The following is a 20,613-nucleotide window of genomic DNA, read 5'->3' on the forward strand; positions in this document are numbered from 1 at the left end:
TAGCCAAGGACATTTTTGAAGGAGGATTTTTATAACCGGATAGAATAATACACAGTATTCTAAAACCATCCTAATGAAGAGAGTTATGATTTTGACTCATGGTTAAGTAACTGATGTATAGAATACAGAAAAGTACCCGCCTGTAGAAAACATTTGATTTATGATGAAGATGACATTGATATGTTTTGGTAAATGCATGGTCTCTTCTTTCTTTTTCTATTTATTTATTTATTTTGCGGGTCTGGTAATGGAACCCTGTGCATTTGACCTCCGAGCTATGCCCCCTTCCCTATTTTTTTTATTCTTTATTTTGAAACAGGGTCTCACTGAGTTGCAAAGGGCCTCACGAAGTAGCTGAGGCTGTCCATGACCACAATCCTCTAGTCTCAGCCTCCCAAATGGTGGGATTCCAACTGTGTGCCACCACACCCAGCGTTGGTCTTTTCAATAAATGATGCTTGACTAACTGGATATGCACGTGGGAAAAATTAACCATGACCCTACCTTATACTATATACAAAAAAAATCACTTCTAGATGAACTGTATACTTAAACATGAAAAGTAAGACTCACAAATGTATTGAAAGAAAAGAGAATATTTGTATGCTTTTCAAGTAGGCAAAGATACCTTTTGGGATCATTAAAGTTTTTAACATATAGGCAAAAAATGCTAAAATCGACTATGTTAAAATTTGGAGTACTAGCTGGGTAAGGTGGCGCACGCTTGTAATCCCAGTATTTGGGAGGAAACAAGAGGATCACGGTTCACAGACAGCCTCAGCTACTTAGTGAGGCCCTTTGCAACACAGTGAGACCCTGTTTCAAAATAAAGAATAAAAATAGGGCTCAGGATGCAAGCTCAGAAGTAGAATGCCCCTGGGTTCCATCCCCAGTACCACAATCAATCAATCAATAAATAAATAAATTAGAATTGCTGGGCATGGTGGTGCTTGCCTGTAATTCCAGTACTTGGGAGGCTGAGAGAGGAGGATTGCATTTCCACAGCTGTGGGGAGCCATTTAGGCTTTCCCCTTGATTAGTGTCTCTGACTCAGCTGACTGTCCTTCGCCCAGAGTCAACAAGGTTTGGGGAGAAGATCAGATGGTGATGGCACTGATTAACCAATCTGTAATATGTGTTTTGTATTGGTCTTTATTATATTCCGGTGATGATAGCACGAGGATATTGATTGACCTGTAGCTGTGTATAAATAACTCCAGAAAAAATAAACCCAGCGTCGGCGTCAGCAAAATAAAGATGAGATTGACCCAGAAGCAGGCGTCGGCCAGGAGCATCGGCGCAATAGAGAATACTGACCCAGACATAGTCGTCGACCAGTAGGGAATATTGACCCAAGGCTGGCGGATCCCCAAGTTAGAATGAAAAATTCTTCATCTTCACGCCTCGCTTCAGAACCGTACTTCTGCTGGCTGGCTCCGGCAGGTGGTGGCCCATACAGGGAAATTCTGAAACTGAGGATCCCGCAAAGGACACCGCTGAATAAAAAAAGAGTGCACTTGAAAGATTTTTGGTAGCAGTGAAACGTGGGAATTTTGTAGTATAAAATCGATCACTAAAGTAAAGCTTTGTGCAAAAGAAACTAAGAAAATGAAGAAAGAAACTAAGATAGAAAATGAAGGCTCCTAATGTGTAAATAGTAATAGACGATAGGTCAGAAGATTAGTTCCCAACGTAAGAGTTGTAAAAATCCAATGGGTCAAAAAATATAATATACAATGGGTCAAAAAATTACTTTTTGGTTTTTGCATATATGTTAGAAGATATGCTTTGTGTTAAGCTTCCTAAGGAAGAAACTACTGCTCGGTACCATAGAGATGAGCTGTTTTCACTAATATCACCACTTCAAGCAGCAATAAATCGGGCTGCAAAAAACGGAGAAGATACTAGGGGATTCAGAGTTTTCTTAAATACTGACAACCCTGATGGTTAAGGAAGCGTTATTAGATTTCTTAAATGCCAACAAAACTGGGTCAAGGAGGTGTTATTAAATTATCTCCTTATTTTTCCCAGGACAAGATCAGCAATCTAAAAGTAACTTCAAGTTGATAAACATTTATTTTGGCTAAAATCAATGGAAAAAATTTGCAATCAATGAAGAAATTTAAGGTCCCCTTAGCCAATCTTCAATTTGAGACATCCTTAGGATTTATGAAGTTTTTCAGAGATGTTTGCTCAAGGAAAGGGTAAAAAAAAATAAGCAAGGCTATTTTTCTTCAGAAAAAAAGGAACTATTGGAATCTTGGTAGAGGAGTCATAGCTCATAAATGGGGATTAGAGCTGGACTCTTACCAGAGAACTGAAACAGTCAAAGAATGGTCAGATACTAAAGATCTTTGCAAAAGTGGGAAATTAAGCTTCTCAGACACAGCAAAACATTAGATAAAACTATTACCCATGCACAACGAAAACAATTAAGAGTTTATACTTCAGTGCTAACTTCTAAATGTGCACAGATAAGATACAGGTTATTTAAGATAGCAGACTATTTCCAAACTCCAATATTAGACAAGTAATCCCAAATGTATCTCTAGCTTTGGTTCTCACTAATTCAAAGACTATGCAAGATCATGCTAACAAATGGCAGATATCTTAAAGGTGGGTAAGACAAAGCTCAAGCAAGCAAAAAAAGAAAGAAGGAAAGAAAAGAAAGTAAAAGAAAAAAGAGACCATTTGTCAAAACGAAAATAAAAATAATTCCGAATGGTATAGAAAATATAAGTCACCAGAGATGTCATGCAGTCCTTGTATCCAAACACCAAGATGGACTGGCAAATCCGAAATCACTTCTCAGAGCGATGTCAGAGGCATATAGCACATTCTCTGTTCAGGTGTTATTTGGCAAAGTGCCACTTGTTCAGTACCAAATCTACTCTAGACAAGATTTATGTGTCTACAGAACAGGTCTTACCAGACTATAGTGTCATACTGTCTTGACAAGAATCAAGAAGACAAAATAAAGGAGAAACAAATCCTTGCCTAGGGGTATAGTTCACGGAAAGAGCACTTGTCTAATAGGCACAAGGCCCTGGGTTCAATCTCTAGTACAAAACACACAAAATAACCAGTCCTGAAAATCTGTACAGTAACAAATCCCAGGCAACCTTAGCCTCCTGGAATTCATGTGAAAATACGGTATTGATTCCCTAACAAGAAAATGGCGTTCCATACTTCACATCCAAATTTTCAATATTCCATGGTAGATTCTGTGTCAAGATTTGGTAGGTTCTAGTTAGTTTGAGTTTCTTTATTCAAACCAATGAAATTTTGTGATTTTCTCCTTAAAAGACTTGCATGTAGTAAGTGATCAATAACTATTTAATCTTATTTCTATGTAGACAACGTCATCTCTCAGTACTGACTTTTTGTTGTGTTTTGTTTGTGGTGTTGGAAACTGAATCCAGGGCCTTGTGCACGTTAAACAGCATTCTACAACTGGGCTACATCCCTAGCTCTCTTTCTTATTTTAATTTGTACTGGGGGTTGAACCCAGGTATTCTTTGTTGTTGTTTTGTTTTGTTTTGTTGTTCGGTTTTGTGATACTAGGGATTGAACCTAGAGGCATTCTACCTCCAAGCTACATTCCCAGCCTTATTTTATTTTTATTTTGAAACAGGATCTCTCTAAACTGAGAGTCTCACTACTTGCTGAGGCTTTCCTCAAACCTGCAACCCTCCTGTTACAGTCTCCCAAGGACTGGGATTACAGGAATATACCACTTTGCCTGGCTTTGAATACAGGGCATTCTATCTCTTAGCTATACCCCCAGCCCTTTTTACTTTGAAACAGGATCTTGCTAAACTGTGGAAGGCCTTGCTAAGTTGCTAAGGCTGGCCTCAAACCTGAAATCCTCCTGTCTCAGCCTCCCAAATACTGGGATAACAGGTTTGCACGAACATTCACAGCTCTCTTTTTATTTTAATTGCTAAATTCCTTATTCCTTTTTCATATTCTATTATGTAAACTGGGATTTCCATTACTGAACAACAGAATTAATAGCAGGTAACTTCACCTTATACTTTTGTGTGCAAGTGTGGTACTGGAAACTGAATCCAGGGCGTTCTACCTCTGATCTACACCAATAGTCCTAATTTTATCTTAGTTTTATTTTGAAACAGGGTCTCACTAGGTTGATGAGAGTCTCATTACTTGCTGCGACTCTCCTTGAACCTGTAACCCTCCTGTCTCAGCCTCCAATGTACTGGGATTATGAGCATGCACCACTATGCACAACTCTATTTTTATTTTTATTTATTATTTTTTGCGGTAGTAGGGATGGAACCCAGGGATATTCTACCTCTCAGCCCTTATTTTTTAATTTTTTATTTTTGAAATAGGGTCTCAAGTTTCAGAAGGCCTCACTAAGTAGCTGAGGCTGTCCCTGAATCCAGATCCTCCTGTCTTAGCCTTCCAAATGCTGGGATTACAAGCATGTGCCACCATACCCAGCTGTATTCTAATTTTTAATTTTGGAAACAGGATCTTGCTACATTGCTGACCACCTTATTAAATTGTAGAGGCTGGCTTCAAACTTGCAATCCTATTGTCTCAGCCTCCCAAGTATTGGAAATACAGTTGTGTGCCACCATGCTCGACCACCTTATAGTTTTAAGTGGAAATGCTTCTAATGTTTCAGTATTGTTTGAAAATTGCCATAGGTTTTTAGTTCTAACAGGTAAATTTGCTTGTTTTCCTAGTTTGCTAGTATTCATATATGAAGTTTTATAAATTATATATACATAATTCATGTACCATGAATGAACATTAAATTTAATCATGTGACTTTTCTGAATCTATTCAAATGATCATAAGTTTCTTTCTCTCTTTTAATTGATAATATAATACATTGTGCTGGGCATGGTGGAGCATGCTTGTAATCCCAGTACTTGGGACGCTGAGACAGGAGAGTCACAGTTTTGAGGACAGCCTCAGCAAGTAGTGAGACCCTCAACAACTTAGTGAGACCTTGTTTAAAAAAAACAACAACAACTAAAATAGAGCTGGCTGTGTAACTCGGAGGTAGAAAGCCCCTGGATTCTATCCCCAGTACCACAAAAACAAAACAGATCAAAACATTGTAACAGTAATACAATTGAGGATGGATGTTGAATCATCTCTGCAGTACTGAGATAAATACTACCTAGTAATGATGTATTTATATGCTGCTGAATTTAGTCTGCTTTCTATTCATAACAGTGATTGGGCAGGGCGTGGTGGTACACGCTTGTAATCCCTGTGCTTGGGAGGCTGAAAACAGGAGGATCGCACAGATTCAAAGCCAGCTATTTAGTGACGTTCTCAGCAACTTAGTAAGACCCTGTTTACAAATAAAATATAAAAAAAAATAGGTCTGGGAGTATAACCCGGAGGTGGAAAGCCCCGCGGTTCCACCCCCAGTACAACACCCCAAAAAATAAAAAAACAAAAAAACAGTGATCGATATATAATACCTTTTTCTTTTACTTTCCTTGTCTAGTTTTAATAACAAGCTTATATTAATTTAATAAAAATGAGTTGGATAGTTGTTTTTCCTTTTCTATTCTCTGAAATAGTGTATACATATTTGTTTATAAAATCATCTGGAGCTATTTTGAAACAGTATGGTTGGAAGGGTCGGTAAATATTTAGAATTTGAGTTTATTATTTCTTCTTGATACAATTTTGATGGTTGACATATTTCTAGAAAAGTAACTGTTGTGTTTGTTTCTTTCCTTTTTTTTTTTTTTGTGGTGCTGAGAATTGAACGCAAAGATGGTCTACCTTGAAGCTATACCCCAGCCCGAGAGAGAGAGAGAGACAGAGAGAGAGAGAGAGAGAGAGAGAGAGAGAGAGAGAACTTCTGGGGATTGAAGTCAGAGACATTAGAGCTACACCCTCAGCTCTATCTTTTAATTAATTAATTAATTAATTAATTTCTATTTATTTTTGCAGTACTGGGGATGGGGCCCAGTACCATATTCTACCTCCAAGCTATACCCCAGACCTATTTTTTTATTTTTTATTTTGAAACAGGGTCTCACTGAGTTGCAAAGGGCCTCACTACATAGCTGAGGCTGGCTGTGAACTGCAATCCTCCTGTCTCAGCCTCCCGAATGCTGGAACTATAAGTGTACACCACCATGCCTGGTTCTATTTTTTTATTTATATATAAATTTTTTTTAATTTATTTATTTTTGTGGTACTGAGGGTGGAACCCAGGGGCTTTTCTACCTCCAGCCTATACTCCCAGACCTATTTACTTTATTTGGAAACAGGGTCTCACTAAGTTGCTGAGAGCCTCAAGAGTAGCTGAGGCTGGCTTCGAACCTGTGTGATCCTCCTGTCCCCTGATCACCCAATTAACCTTTTCCCAATTCCCACCCCATTCCCCCTGCTCCTTCCCATGCTTGGCTTAGCGACTGACTTTGATATGTTTGTTAAAGTACATCATGTGCTTCAGAAAATTTCTCTTTTCCCCCTACCATCCCCTCAGTTTGGTCACCTTATTTACTCATCTATAGAATCTCCTTCTTCATCTAGAGTTCCACCTGTTACCCATTTCTCCCTAACTTTTGCATATTAGGAAAAGCAAGAATCAGCTTTTTATTTAATTTCTGTCTTTTAGTTATTTCCTTTTATTGTATTTAGATTTATCCTCCTTCTCTTCCTCTTCCTCCTCCTCCTCCTCCTCCTCCTCCTCTTCCTCCTCTTCCTCCACATTCTCCTCCTTCTTTTAGCTTTCTGTGATGAACCCTTCACTCATTTTTGGTCTTAAAAAACATATCTAGCCAGGCATGGTGGCACATGCTTGTAATCCCAGCATTTGGGAGGCTGAGACAGGAAAAATCAGGGTTCAAGGACAGTCTCAGCTACTTAGTGAGGCCCTTTGCAACTCAGTGAGACCCTGTTTCAAAATAAAAAATAAAAAATAGGGCTGGGGGTGTCACTCGGAGGTAGAATGACCCTGGGTTCCATCCCCAGTACCACAAAAAAATAAATAAAATTTTTAAAATGTACTTAAAAGGCATGGTAGCCAGGCGTGGTGGCACACACTTGTAATTTCAGTACCTGGGAAGCTGAGACAGGAGAATCATAGGTTCAAGGCCTGCCTCAGCAACTTACCAAGGTCCTCAGCAACTTAGTGAGACTCTGTCTAAAAAAAAAAAAAAAAGGCTGGCTGTATAGTTCAGTGGTAGAATGGCCCTAAGTTCAGTCCTTGGTAGTGCAGGCATACACACACACACACACACACACACACACACACACACACAGAATTTAAAGTAGTACATTTCCTTTTAGCTTAACATGTGATCTTTTATTAAGAAATTGAAGATAACTTAATTGCTTTGATATTCTCTTTAAATATGTCAAAGGATTTTACTAGAAAAGCACAACTGGATTTGAGACTCTAGGCATCAAAGTATAGTAGGGCCTAATGACAATTAAAACCAGAAACAAATAATCTAATCATCTCTACTTCAAGATATAAGGTTTTAAGCCGGGCGTGATGGCGCACACTTGTAATCCCCGCGCTTGGGAGGCAGAGACAGGAGGATCGCGCAGGTTCGAAGCCAGCCGCGCTGGCTTAAGAGACCCTGTCTCCAAAAATAAAAAAGTATAAAATAGGTCTGGGAGTGTAGCCCAGTGGTAGAAGGGCTTCCAAGAACCCCAGTACCACCAAAAAAAAAAAAAAAAAAGATATAAGGTTTTTATTTTTCTCTAAATCTGATTGGCTAAATTTATCTTTTTGTGCCAAACCTTTGGTAAACTGCTGACTAGCTTGTGAACTGACTTTTCTTAAGTCAGAGTTCCCATCCTTTGGCCCAAATAGCTGTGAACAAATTCCCAAATAAGTGGGTGTGAGGTCAGCAGCCAGTGTTTGACACTTCTATTAGACTAATTTGATGGTGAAATTGGGCCGTGAACCAGTTTACCTACACATAACCCAACCGCATCTCTTTGCACTTGACTTCCTATGGACCATGTGACTGAGTTCTGGCCTGAGTAAGAATTCTATAACTGCTGCCGTTTGAGATATTTTCAGGTGTGTGTGTGTGTGTGTGTGTGTGTGTGTGTGTGTTATTCCAGGGATTGAATTCAGGGGAATTGTACTTTTGAGTTACACTTCTACCCCTATTTTATTTTTTATTTGGAAACAGAGTCTTGCTAAGTCAATGCAAAGCTCATTGAGTAGCTAAGGCTGATCTCAAAATTTTGATCCTCTTGTCTCAGCTTCCCAAGTACTGGGATTATAGGCGTGAGGCATAGCGCAGGCTTTCAGTTAATTTTAAGATCTCTCTGGGTGTAGCCCTTTCCCTGTTCATATTATGCTTTACTCCCTGCTGAAGGACCATTCCGTGTGAAGCACTTACTAAGCATGATATATCTGACTGGACCTTACAAACATTCTCTTTATCTTTCCATCTGTTCCCAGAACCCAATAGATCCTGCTCTTGCCCCGGTTTCTCTTGGTATTCTGGCTTGAGGAATGATACTAGACAGTTAAGGCTGTTTTTACACTTGAATTAATTTCAAATTTTTAACCAATTGTGGGCCAAACTAAAATCTGAATTTATATTCTGATTTTATTCAGGAAAGGATCATTTTAAAGTTTTGAGTCTGGAAAGTAAAAAAAAAAAAAAAAAAAGGCCAATCTGTGATTCCAAGGTGATCATACCTTTGAATTTCATTTAAAATTGAATACATAATACATCTCTCTCTCCTCTCTCTCTCCCTCCTCCCCTCCCTCCCTCTCCCTCTTCACAATGCTAAGGACGGAACCTTGGGTCTCCTGTGTGCCAGGTGAACACTAAACTATTGAGCCATACCTCCAACCCTTAGAAAAATGCCTTTTTACTGAATCCAGGAGCTCGTACATGCTAGGCAAGCACTCTACCACTGAGCTACATCCCCAGCCCTTTAATTTCCTTTTCTTTTTGTGGCCCTGGGGATTGAACCCAGGGGCATTCTACCGCCAAGCTACATCCCCAGCCCTATTTTATTTTTATTTTGAAACAGGATCTTGCTATTTGATGAGAGTCCCACTACTTGCTGAGACTGTCCTCAATCCTGGGATCTTCCTGTCTCACCTCCCAAGTACAGCAAGTACTAGAATTATAGATATACACTACCACACTCTGCTTCCTTTTAAAATTTTGAGACAAGGATTTCACAAAGTTGCCCAGGCTGACCTCTTAACTTGTGATCTGTCTCCACCTCCCTAATAGCCGGGATTAAAGACGTGTGGCACCATGCCCAGTGAAAGATGTCTTTAAGGGGAAAAAAATATCAGTAAGGATTAGTTCCTGGGATCTAAGCCAAATAGCTAAATCTAGTCCTTAAAGTAGAATCAACAACCTTTAAGTATGGCTTTTCCTCTATAAATAGAAGCGTCACTGAATGTGAACTTTGTTTTTCACTGGCAAGGCTGACCGAACCTTAAGCAAAAGCAGGGGCTTGGCAGGTATAATCACAATTCACTTTGCATTAAAAAAAAAACTTTATAATATAATGTAGTATGCCCAGCTGTGTTACAATTGCTAGAAAAAGTACTATTTGTGAAAGGAATTTGGGGGGAGGGGGAATGTACCCAAAAGGCTAATGCTAATGCTATTGTTTTGCACCAAACATATCACATTAAGCTCAAAGCCTGCCCCTCTCTCTCTCTCTCTCTCTCTCTCTCTCTCTCTCTCTCTCTCTCTCTCGTGTGTGTGTGTGTGTGTGTGTGTGTGTGTGTGTGTGTGTGTGTGTGTGTGTTTCACTGGGAATTCAACCCAGAGGCACTTCACCTGCAGGTCCTTTTGTATTTTTTGTTTTGTTTTGAAACAGGCTCGCACTAGGTTGCTGGATCTCTAAGTTGCCAAGGCTGTTCTCAAACCTCTGATTTTCCTCTCAGCCTCGCAAGTACTGGCATTTTAGGAGTGCACCACCAAGCCCGCTCTCATAATTATTTCAACATCCATAAAGAAGACACTTCCAATAATCTGGCCTCTCAGTTCTCTAACTTCCTTTTACTTTCTTTCTTTTTTCTTTTTTTGGCACTAGTGATTGAACCTAAGGGCATTCTACCTTCGAGCTACACGCCCAGACCCTTTAGATTTTGAAACCAGGTATCACTAAGATGCTGAGGCTATTCTCAAACCTTTACCTTCCTGTCTCAACTTCCCAAGTACTGGGATTACAGGCATAGAACACCATTCCCAGCTCTGACTTCCTTTCCTACAATACTCTGGTTCTCTGCTTCAAGTATTCCACGATGGAAACTGTGACGGGCCCCGCCCATCAGCCAATAAGTCCGAGAGCTAAGATGGCGCTGAGCGGAATTTCCCCAGAGCACTTAGGTGGTAAACAGCTTTCAGGAAGTGACGACAAGAGCATGAGATACACGGGAACACCGCATGCCATAGGGCAACAGCCAATGGACTGGCTGTTGCCATGAGTTGTGCACGTGAACAGTCTGCTGATTGGCTGTTGGGCTCTATATAAGGGGAAGATTTCTGGGGGGAGGGAATCGATGGGAGAAGATTTACGGGAAGAAGATTTACGGAAACTGTACAAGAACCTGGGGTAATAAAACTGCTTGAGGAAGATCGTGTAAGAGTCGTCACTGCGACCGACAAGTGGTGGCCCGTACGGGGACCTTCGCTTTGATCAGAACCTCGGCAGTCCAGGGCAGCCGGCTGGTAAGTACTCCTTGACTCCGAAAAGGGAGGAGGAGGCTCCGTTTATGGAGGGTTATTTTCCCCGATCAAAGGGGGCTCCATTAAGGAGGATATTTTTTAATGTAAGCAAGTTAGAGAATCGGGCTGGTCCTGATTCGATTTTCTCGAACAAATAGATAGGGTAGCACCATGGTTTACAGTATCAGGGAATCTTTCTTTAGCAAGCTGGGATAAATTGGGAAGAGACGTAGAACGCGCCGAAGAACAAGGTATTGTTACAGGAGGGACTCGGCCGCTTTTTCGGCTGATTCGTGCCTGTTTGGAAGAAAGGCGCTTTAGAAAATTTGTGCAGGAGGGCCAGGCAGCTTTAGACGGTGTAAAAGAGGAACGTTCAACTTCCTCTAAAGTGGCCAGTGAGGAGGATTCAGAGTCAGAGGGGGAAGATGACTCTGAGGAGGAATTAGAGGCCATTTGTAAACAAGTGAAAGCTTTTGAACTGATTAAAGAGGAAATTTCGCCTCCTCCGTATAACCCTTCTGCGCCCGGAGCAGGAGAAGGTGTTTCTTTTAGTAGTCAGATGTGGAGAGATGCGGGAATTTTTCTAGCAAATCAAGCTTTCCCAGTTTTCCAGCTGCAGGAGGGGGAAATCATTATTATGAGCCTTTGAACTTTAAAACAGTTAAGCATCTCGCAGAGTCAGTTTGCACATATGGGTCGTCAGCTGCTTTCAATATAGCAATAATAGAGAGTTTACATCGCTATGCCATGACCCCAGGAGACTGGCAAAATTTAGTTAGGGCCACCTTAAATCCTGGCCAATATTTGGATTGATCCACAATGGGGGCTTCTGACTGCTTTTCCTTTTCCATTGCCTTTGAGTCATTCTGCTCAAGTTTTTCCCCGCTTAATCCTTTTACCTTTTCCCCTAAAATTGGCACAGGAGCAAATTCTACTTTTGCAGGTTATAATTTTACTTATCAGAGCCCGACCATGGCCTTTCATTCTAACCCATTTGATCTGTGGCTTCTTTGTGGGATAAATGGCAGTTGCACAGATTTAGCTCCCCTTGTCATGATTAATGATAACGCGTCTATTGCCGCTAATCTTTTTCGCGAGCTTTCTGCATATCCTACAGATAACTGGTCATCGAAACTTGACAATTTGACAAAACAGTTGCAGTTGGAGATCATCAAAACCAATACTACTCGAGTTGACCCGGTGATGGCCCGCACCTTGATGTCCTGGATCCAACAAGCAGCTCGTCATTTAAAAGAGTGGGCTGGACTGGGTGCTCTTGGTCTCTGTCTGGTCTTACTGTGTATCTTATGTCTCTATTGTCTTAGAAAACTAATCCGTCAGCGCGCTACAGATCAAGTGCTCATAGCTCAGGCATTTGCAGCCATGGAGTTGGGACAATCCCCTCAAATATGGCTTGCGGCGATGGGAAAGTCTTAATGACAGGATGCCAGCCAGGACTGCACTCGGGACCCCGGGAGGGTGCATCCCGAGGAGGGCATGCTCAACTGCATACGGGTTGCCACTGATTCTTGTCCCGTCCCTGGCAAAAGGTGGCGGGCCTAGAAGCCCCTTCCAAACATACAGGGGTTGAGTCCTCTGTCCTCTCCTGTCTGAAAAAACAAAAAAGGGGGAACTGTGACGGGCCCCGCCCATCAGCCAATAAGTCCGAGAGCTAAGATGGCGCTGAGCGGAATTTCCCCAGAGCACTTAGGTGGTAAACAGCTTTCAGGAAGTGACGACAAGAGCATGAGATACACGGGAACACCGCATGCCATAGGGCAACAGCCAATGGACTGGCTGTTGCCATGAGTTGTGCACGTGAACAGTCTGCTGATTGGCTGTTGGGCTCTATATAAGGGGAAGATTTCTGGGGGGAGGGAATCGACGGGAGAAGATTTACGGGAAGAAGATTTACGGAAACTGTACAAGAACCTGGGGTAATAAAACTGCTTGAGGAAGATCGTGTAAGAGTCGTCACTGCGACCGACAGGAAACCTTGTCTTTACTATACTGATTCCTATCCTTTGTCTTGTAAGCTCATTCTTTCCAGTATTTTAGTTCCATTAATTCAAACTCACTATGCATGTCAGTGTATTGTACCTCACCCACTATATCTTCACTTTCCAAGAAGTGAGAATATAAAATAGTCTATACTTAAACCATAATTTTACTTTCCCAAAATCCATACTTCCTCACTCTGAGAATAATCATATTTTCCATTTTATTGAGGTATAAAACCAATCAGTGAAAACCTCCAAGAACTTTTCATTGCATCTACCAAACTATGGGAATCTCTCAAATCATTCACTCTTACTTTCCTACCACTGGAAAGGTCTCCTCTGAAATTTATACATGCATTTAAAATTTGCATTCAACGCCAAAGGATTCTCAGATCCACTTTATTCAGGGATATTAAGAACCACTAACTTAAAGGACTAAAGATGGCATGTTGTTTTATTTCCATGCATTAGGTGGCAATGAGAAGTAAAAAAAAAAAAAAAAGGTATTGGAAAGATGTTTGAATTATTTCACCTAAAAATGTAGTAAAAGTTTTATGGAACAGTGTCTAATTAATGATAAGGTATTTACTGAGAGATGATTCCATTTCTACTACTAGACAAAATTTAGGTGAAAGATTATTTGGCTTGATGCCAAATATCACTTGATAAATAACTTCTTAGTTGCAAAGGGAAAAATAAACCTTTATGACAACATTCTGTGTCACTACCTTAATTAAGTGACCAAACTTATTAGCAGTAGTGGGACAAATCTGACATTAACCACCTCCTGTTGTGATACAGTATGAATTGCACAGTAGCAGTTCTGAGGAATCTTTGCTAAGTGTGTATCTGAAGTACTCATGTCACGAGTAACTTCCAGTTTATAGGAAATACAAGATCAAAAGGCACAAAAAGAAGAGCCGGGCGTGGTGGGGCACGGCTTGTGATCCCGGTGCTTGGGAGGCTAAGACAGGAGGATCGTGCAAGTTCGAAGCCAGCCTCAGCTGGTTTAAGAGATCCTGTGTCCAAATAAAATATAAAATAGGTCTGGGATTATAGCCCAGAGGTAGAAGGTCCCTGGGTTCCATTCCCAGTACCACCAAAAAAAAAAAAAGCATCCATCAATTTGCCGGGCGTGGTGACGCATGCTTGTAATCCCTGCGCTTGGGAGGCTGAGACAGGAGGATCACACAGGTTCAAAGCCAGCCTCAGCTACTTCGTGAGGCTCTCAACTACTTAGTGAGACCCTGTTCCAAATAAAATATAAAATGGATCTGGGAGTATAGTCCGGAGGTAGAAAGCCTCTGGGTTCCACCCCCAGTACCACCAAAAAAAAAAAAAGGCACAAAAACCAGGTGTGGTGGCGCAGGCCTATAATCCCAGTACTTGAGAGCTTAGACAGGAGGATCACAGGTGCAAGGACAGCCTCGGCAAGTAGTGAGACTCTCATTAACCCAGAGAGAGCCTGTTTCAAATAAAAATAAAATAGGGCTGGGGGTTTGGCTTGGAGGTAGAATACCTCTAGGTTCAATCTCCAGTATCACAATAAAATAAAATAAAGGCACAAAATTAATACAATCTTGAAAACTCAGAATCGGGGCATTCTTTAGGGCAATTGGTTCCATTTCTTAAAGAATTAGTAATATTGGGGAGAAATGGATTAGATGAAAAGCAACTAAAGAAAGCTAAAAACTTAACTGCAGCCAGGTGTGGTGGTGCATGCTTGAATCCCAGTTCTTGGGAGGCTGAGACAGGAGGATCTAGGTTCTCAGCCAGTCTCAGTGAAGCCCTCTACAATTTAGTGAGACAAAGTTTCAAAATAAGGAATAAAAAATAGAGCTAGGGGTGTAGTTCAGGGCCAGCGTTAAAAAAAAAAAAGCAGAAGAACAAAAACAAAAACTGCAATGGGCAATCATTCATGATTCTGGTTTAAAAACAAACTACATAATTATTGAATCACCTCTCAATAAATACCTTTTTTTTTTTTTTTTTTTGCGGGTCTGGGGATGGAACCCTGGGGCATTCGGCCTCTAAGCTACACCCCCTGCCCTATTTTTTATTCTTTATCTTGAAACAGGGCATAAGTAGCTGAGGCTGTCAGCGAACCGCGATCCTCCGGTCTCAGCCTCATGAATGCTGGGATTACAAGCATGCACCACCACGTCCGGCTCATTAATAAATACCTTATTATGAAGTAGAGATCAAAATACTGACTGGATATTAAATACCAGTAGAGAATAATTGTTTATTTTCATAGTTGTGATAAAGGTCTTCATGAGACAACATCCTATTAGAACTATCTATCTAAAGTATTTAGAGGTGGAATGTCCCATGTACAAGTTCTGACAAAACATACACGCACACACACACAAATATATAAATAAAAAAATATGGCCAAATACTTGGATCTAGGTGATGAGTATATGAGTGATTTTGTACTTTTTGCTCATATTTTGAGTTTAAAAGTGTTCAGAATAATAAATTGGAAATAATGATTGTGCCTAGCCAATTTTGCAGAGTGTTCGCAATACTGAGTAAATAATATAACTTTCTAGGGGACAAAACAGGGGAGGACAATCATAGGATATAGAAATTAAACAGCTGAATTCGAATGGGCTTACGGTGGCCTTTATTAGGTAAAAGAGAATGTTAAGCAAGTTAGCAAAAAGATTTAAGGGCAAGGCGACAGAGGCCTACGCTAGAATGACAGCATAAAAAGTGAAAAACCCTGGGGTACAGGAGAAACAATTACAGTCCTGGTTTGCGTTTGAACTATTAACTTTCACGACGAGGTATCCAAACCCCGAATGCTTTATAATCCCCCAGTTTTACGATTTTCCAGCTACCAACTCAAGACACTGGATCCAAACGGAATACAGCGTGACCTGAGTGGGAGTCTTGGCTAAGGCTCCGACCCCCACCCTTCCCCGGCTGAGTGGAGCCTTCGGCGGGCTCACCATCCGGCAGGCGCCCCCACTCCCAAGGTCACTCTGCGCATCGCACGTGGGCAACAAATCGCCAAGTTATCATGTTAATTATCAAAGCAATTAAAGCCCCCTAAATGTCTAAATGTTCCTGGCACAGACATCCTTTCTTGGAGACAGCGTTTGAGAGCAGCGTGAACTTTGAATCCTCCAGGTCACCCGCAGGGCTGGCGGAGCGACCGGGCGGGTGAAGGTCGGGGCGGCGGGCGGGAGCACGGCCCCCGCGCCCTTTCGCCTACTTCCGCGCCCCGCCCTCGGCTTCCGCGCGCTCGGCGGCCTCGGTCCACGATCGGCTGGAAAACGCGAAAGCCCGAGGCGGCCAGGCGCTTCCGGCGACCCCGCCGCGCCCGCCCCTCTCCCAAGGTCGCGCGGACGCGTCCCGAGAAGCCGCGCGCGCACGCCCCGAGGCCCCGCCCCCGAGGCCCCGCCCCCGCGCCTCTGGACCACTACTAGAGCCCCTTGGGTCACGCCCTCGGGGCGGGGCTTGTCTGGCCACGCCCACACGCGGGTCTGGCTCTGCTCCTAGCGCAGCGGGGACGCGCGGAGTCCGAGTAGACCGACCTGTCGAGAGTCGACATGGCAGCGGCGTTTAGGAGAAGCTGCCGGGTGAGAGGAGACCTAGGCCGTGGTGGGGCTGGGCTACGGACGTTGTGGTGTTTGGGGAAGGGGTCGGGGCAGGAAACAGGTGCGGTTCCCGAGGGGAAGGAGCCGCGCGGGCGCCCCCGACCCCCGGACGCCGTCCGCCTTCGCAGCTGCCGGCGCCGCCCTCCGGCCTGCGGTCGCCGGATCGCGGGGCATCGCGGCCCCTCGGGCAGCTGGCGGTGCCGACGGCATCCTCCCTAAGGACTTTCTTCCTCTGCCCTGGGAACCTTCCGAAGATTCCTCCCCAGGAATCCTGCCTACCCTTTCCCACAGTGAACCGGGCTCCCAATTAGTCCGGTTCTCACAACTGTGGCTGTAATTATTTGCAGAACTGTAGATCTCTTCTAGAAAACTTTCCCTATTCGTCCTATATCCCCAGTCCAGGAAGGAAATCATAAAATAGGTGTTATTCTGTAGATATATCTTAGTACTCCTATCTTGGGTGCCTGCATAATCACCGGAAAAGGCAAATGGAGGAGCTGCTCCTTAAGTAACTTAATATGTTTAATACGCCTTTGGTTTGCATTATGTAAAAGCACCCTTTCGAATTGCATACCTTAAAGAAACAGTACAAGAAAAAAAAAATCCTCCGCAAAACTTTCCACGAAGCTTGTCTATATATTCTAGTATTGTGTCATAGATAATAAATGTGTTTCAGTCACTAGGTGTCTTTTTGATACCTTAAATATTATTGATATAATCACACAAGACTGCTATTTAAATGTCACTTAGTGTTTAATTAAAATCATCTTTGGCCATAAAAGGCTACGGTTTAAAATTTTGAATAATACTGCCTTTTTTTTTTTTTTTTTTTTTGCTGTTGCTACTTGTACAAAATAATGGACTCTGAAGACAGAAATCGGGAGATTTTAAAATTATTCTTAGCCGGGCGTTGTTGGCGCACTCTTGTAATCCCAGTACTTGGGAAGCTAAGACAGCAGAATCACAGATTCACGGCCAGCCTCAGCTACTTAGTGGGGCCTCCAAAACTTAAGAGACTGTTTCAAAATAATTAAAAGATAGGGCTTGAGAGTGTAGCTTGGAGGTAGAATGCCCCTGGGTTCAATCCTCATTACCAAAGTAATAATTATTATTAATATTACATATGTAATTGTATATTATATATAAATATATACTATATATTCATTATATATTATATATGTAATTATATATTGTGTTATATATAATATATAATAACAGTTCTTATTATTCTTAGCTCAATCAGAAACTGTAATATGCATTTTGTTTAACTCTTTGACACTTAGTTTTACTAAGACTTTCACATTTCTAAGAAATACATGAAAGTAATTTGTAGTAGTAGTGGTACTGTTGCAGAATAGATGCTTGATTAAAGTTGCTGTCTCTGGAATATTTGGTATTCCATTGCTCTGGGCAGAAAGCCCAAAGTAATAAAACATTTTTATGATGTAGGCTTTTAAATATCGTATCTTAATCTCCCAAATTATACAATGAGATTAGTCCTCCATTTTCTAGGTGTAAATTGAAACTATAAAACAGGCATGGTGGCACACACCAGTAATCCCAGTACTGGGGAGGCTGAGACAGGAGGATCAAAGGTTCCAGGGAAGCCTCAACAAGTAATGAAACTCTCATCAACCTAGCAAGACCATTTCAAAATAATGATGATAATGATGATAATAATAATAAAAAGGCTGGTGTGGTGGCACACACCTATAATCTTAGTATTTGGGAGGCTGAAACTAGAGGATTGCAGGTTCAAGAATAGCCTCAGCAATGAAGTAAGACTCTCAGCAACTTTGCAAAACCTGTTTGAAACTCAAAAAATTAAAAAAAAATTTATAGGTAGAACTCTCCTGTGTTCAATTCCCAGTCCCTCCCTCCCTCCCTTCCTCTCTTCTTCTTCTTCTTCTTCTTCTTCTTCTTCTTCTTCTTCTTCTTCTTCTTCTTCTTCTCTCTCTCTCTCTCTCTCTCTCTCTCTCTCGCACACACACACACACACACACACACACACAGTAGGGCTGGGGGATTTAGCTTTATCTTTGAGGTAAAAGGCCACTGAGTTTAATTCTCAATACCAAAATAAGTAAGTAAATAAATAAATATAAAATAGGGCTGGGGGAGTAGATCAGAGTAACATGCTCCCGTGTTCAATCTCTAGTACTCCCTAACATACACACACAAATCATCTAATTTACAATCCTGTGTTATTTCTTTATTCTGTTTCTATTCTAAGCAACCTCTCAAAATTACATCGTTATATCATTAACGGGTAAATGAGCAATGTTCCCTGGCTACAACAACCTTTGTACTTTGTTTTATATAGCAATGTGTACCTGAGAATCATATGTAAACTGACTTTGTAAAATATCCTAAATCTACTGAATAATTCCCTTAAGTCTCTCAGCAGACCATTTTGTAATCCCAGTACCTGGAAGGCTGAGACAGGAAAATCACTGTTGGCAGACAGCCTCAGCTACTTTGTGAGGTCCTCTGCGACTTAGTGCAACCCTGTTTCAAATTAAAGAGTAAACAACAGGGCTGGGGGTGTAGCTAGGAGGTTAGAATGCCCCTGAATTTGTTTTGTGCAGAATGATTTTTGTGCAATGTTTTTTAATCACATTTATAATAGAATGAGGTTATTTGGTTTGGTTTTTGTGTGGACTCTTGATAGTAAATGTGAGAATAATAATTCTGATTCCACTATTAAAGAGCAAAGGGAGCTTGACTAATTTTACTTGATGTTTCTAAACTTCCAATTACTTCCTATGCAAAGTGAAAATGAAAATAGTGCCCGAATTCTAGGTTTGGCTTTGGATTCAGTGCATATGTATATATAACATGACTCACATGATTTTGGTCTATAAAAACTAGACAATAAGGGCCAGGGAAGCCATGTTTTACTTCCAAAGTAAAGTTAATGAAAATTGGAAAGAAAATGTCAATTCTCATACAGTGTAATTTTTTTTTTTTTTTCTTGGAGTACTAGGGGTTGAACTCAGGCATTCTACCTTAGAGCTACACCCCCAGCGGCCCTGTTGTTTATTCTTTACTTTGAAGTAGGATCTAAGTTGCAGATGGCCTAAGTTGCCAAGGCTGGCCATGAACCCACAGTCCTCCTGTCTCAGACTCCCAATCCCAGCCACACTGGAATTACAAATGTACAGCCCTGTTTTTATTTTATTTTATTTTATTTTATTTTGAAACAGGACCTCATTAAATTGCAGAGGATCTCTCAAGTTGCTATGGCTGATCTCAAACCTATGATCCTCCTGTTTTAGCCTCCCAAGTACTGGGGTTACAAGGGTATACCACCATACCTGACTTTGGCTTCTCTTCTCTCTTAGTACATAGCTTATTAAAACTGTAGGAATAGTTCCATCAAAAAATTTTAAAAAATTAAAAAATTTAAAAAAATCCCAACTCTTCCACTTACTAGTATGTGACCTTAGGCAAATAAATCACTTAGTCTCAAAAAAAAAAAAAAAAAACCTGTAGGAATAGTTCCATCAAAAATTTTTAAACTACAAATTGCTTAATTTTGGCTGCCCCCAAACCTTTACCCAGGAACACCCATTTGTGGTTTCCAGTTTAATAACTTTACTTGCTAATAATATCTTTTGTGTCCATTAAATTTTCATGAATATAAAAATGGATGCAAATGAATATTTGTGTATCTGATTTCAACATTTTCTTTTGGAAAAAATGATAGTATTTCAGATATGAAAATAGGTAGCATATTAGCAAGTAGAACAGGGTTTTCTTTTAATAAAGGAACAGATATTTTTGGTTTCGTGGATCCTATGTAGACATAACTTTGCTATGAAGCAGCAATAAGTATAGCAGGGGCATTCTACCTCTGAGCTAGACTCCCAGGCTATTTTATTTTTCATTTCGAAACAGGAGCTCGCTAAGTTTTGGAGGGAGGGCCTCACTAAGTTGCTGAGACTGTCTGCAAACCAGCGATCCTCCTATCTCAGCCTCCCAAGTATTAGGATTACAAGCATGTACCACCATGTCCAGCTAACAGTGCTATTGAGTATGGTCAAACAAATTGTTCTGTTCACTTATAATGTCCAGTATTCTGTTTGTTTGATATTTAATTTATAAAAAAAAAAATTTTAATTGTCTTTTACAGGTCCTGAAAAGTATTTCTCATTTTGACTGGAGATCACAACATACGAAAGCTCTTCCAAATCGTGAACCAGGATTAGGATTTAATTTTGGTATACATTTTGCTTTTTGACTTCAAAATATATTTGTCTGAAATGTTTATAAGTTTTATGATGTCTGTCACCGAGTAGAACCAATCACCATCCACAGATGGTTCAG

At 41.0% G+C, this 20,613-nt stretch overlaps 1 protein-coding gene across 1 annotated transcript in view; it reads left to right on the forward strand.

Annotated features, from left to right (window-relative positions):
- Positions 1 to 16,236: 16,236 nt before the first annotated feature.
- The window catches only part of ACADM (acyl-CoA dehydrogenase medium chain), a gene marked incomplete at both ends in the record, with an annotated part of 28,501 nt that continues 24,124 nt past the window's right edge, over positions 16,237 to 20,613 (forward strand). Inside the window, 2 exons of the mRNA XM_080692397.1 lie at positions 16,237 to 16,266; positions 20,420 to 20,507. Coding sequence (XP_080548523.1) covers positions 16,237 to 16,266; positions 20,420 to 20,507 — 118 coding nt within the window. The remainder of the gene's footprint in view (positions 16,267 to 20,419; positions 20,508 to 20,613) is intronic.

Source organism: Muscardinus avellanarius (assembly GCF_963383645.1).
Source record: "Muscardinus avellanarius genome assembly, chromosome: 3".
NCBI lineage: Eukaryota > Metazoa > Chordata > Mammalia > Rodentia > Gliridae > Muscardinus > Muscardinus avellanarius.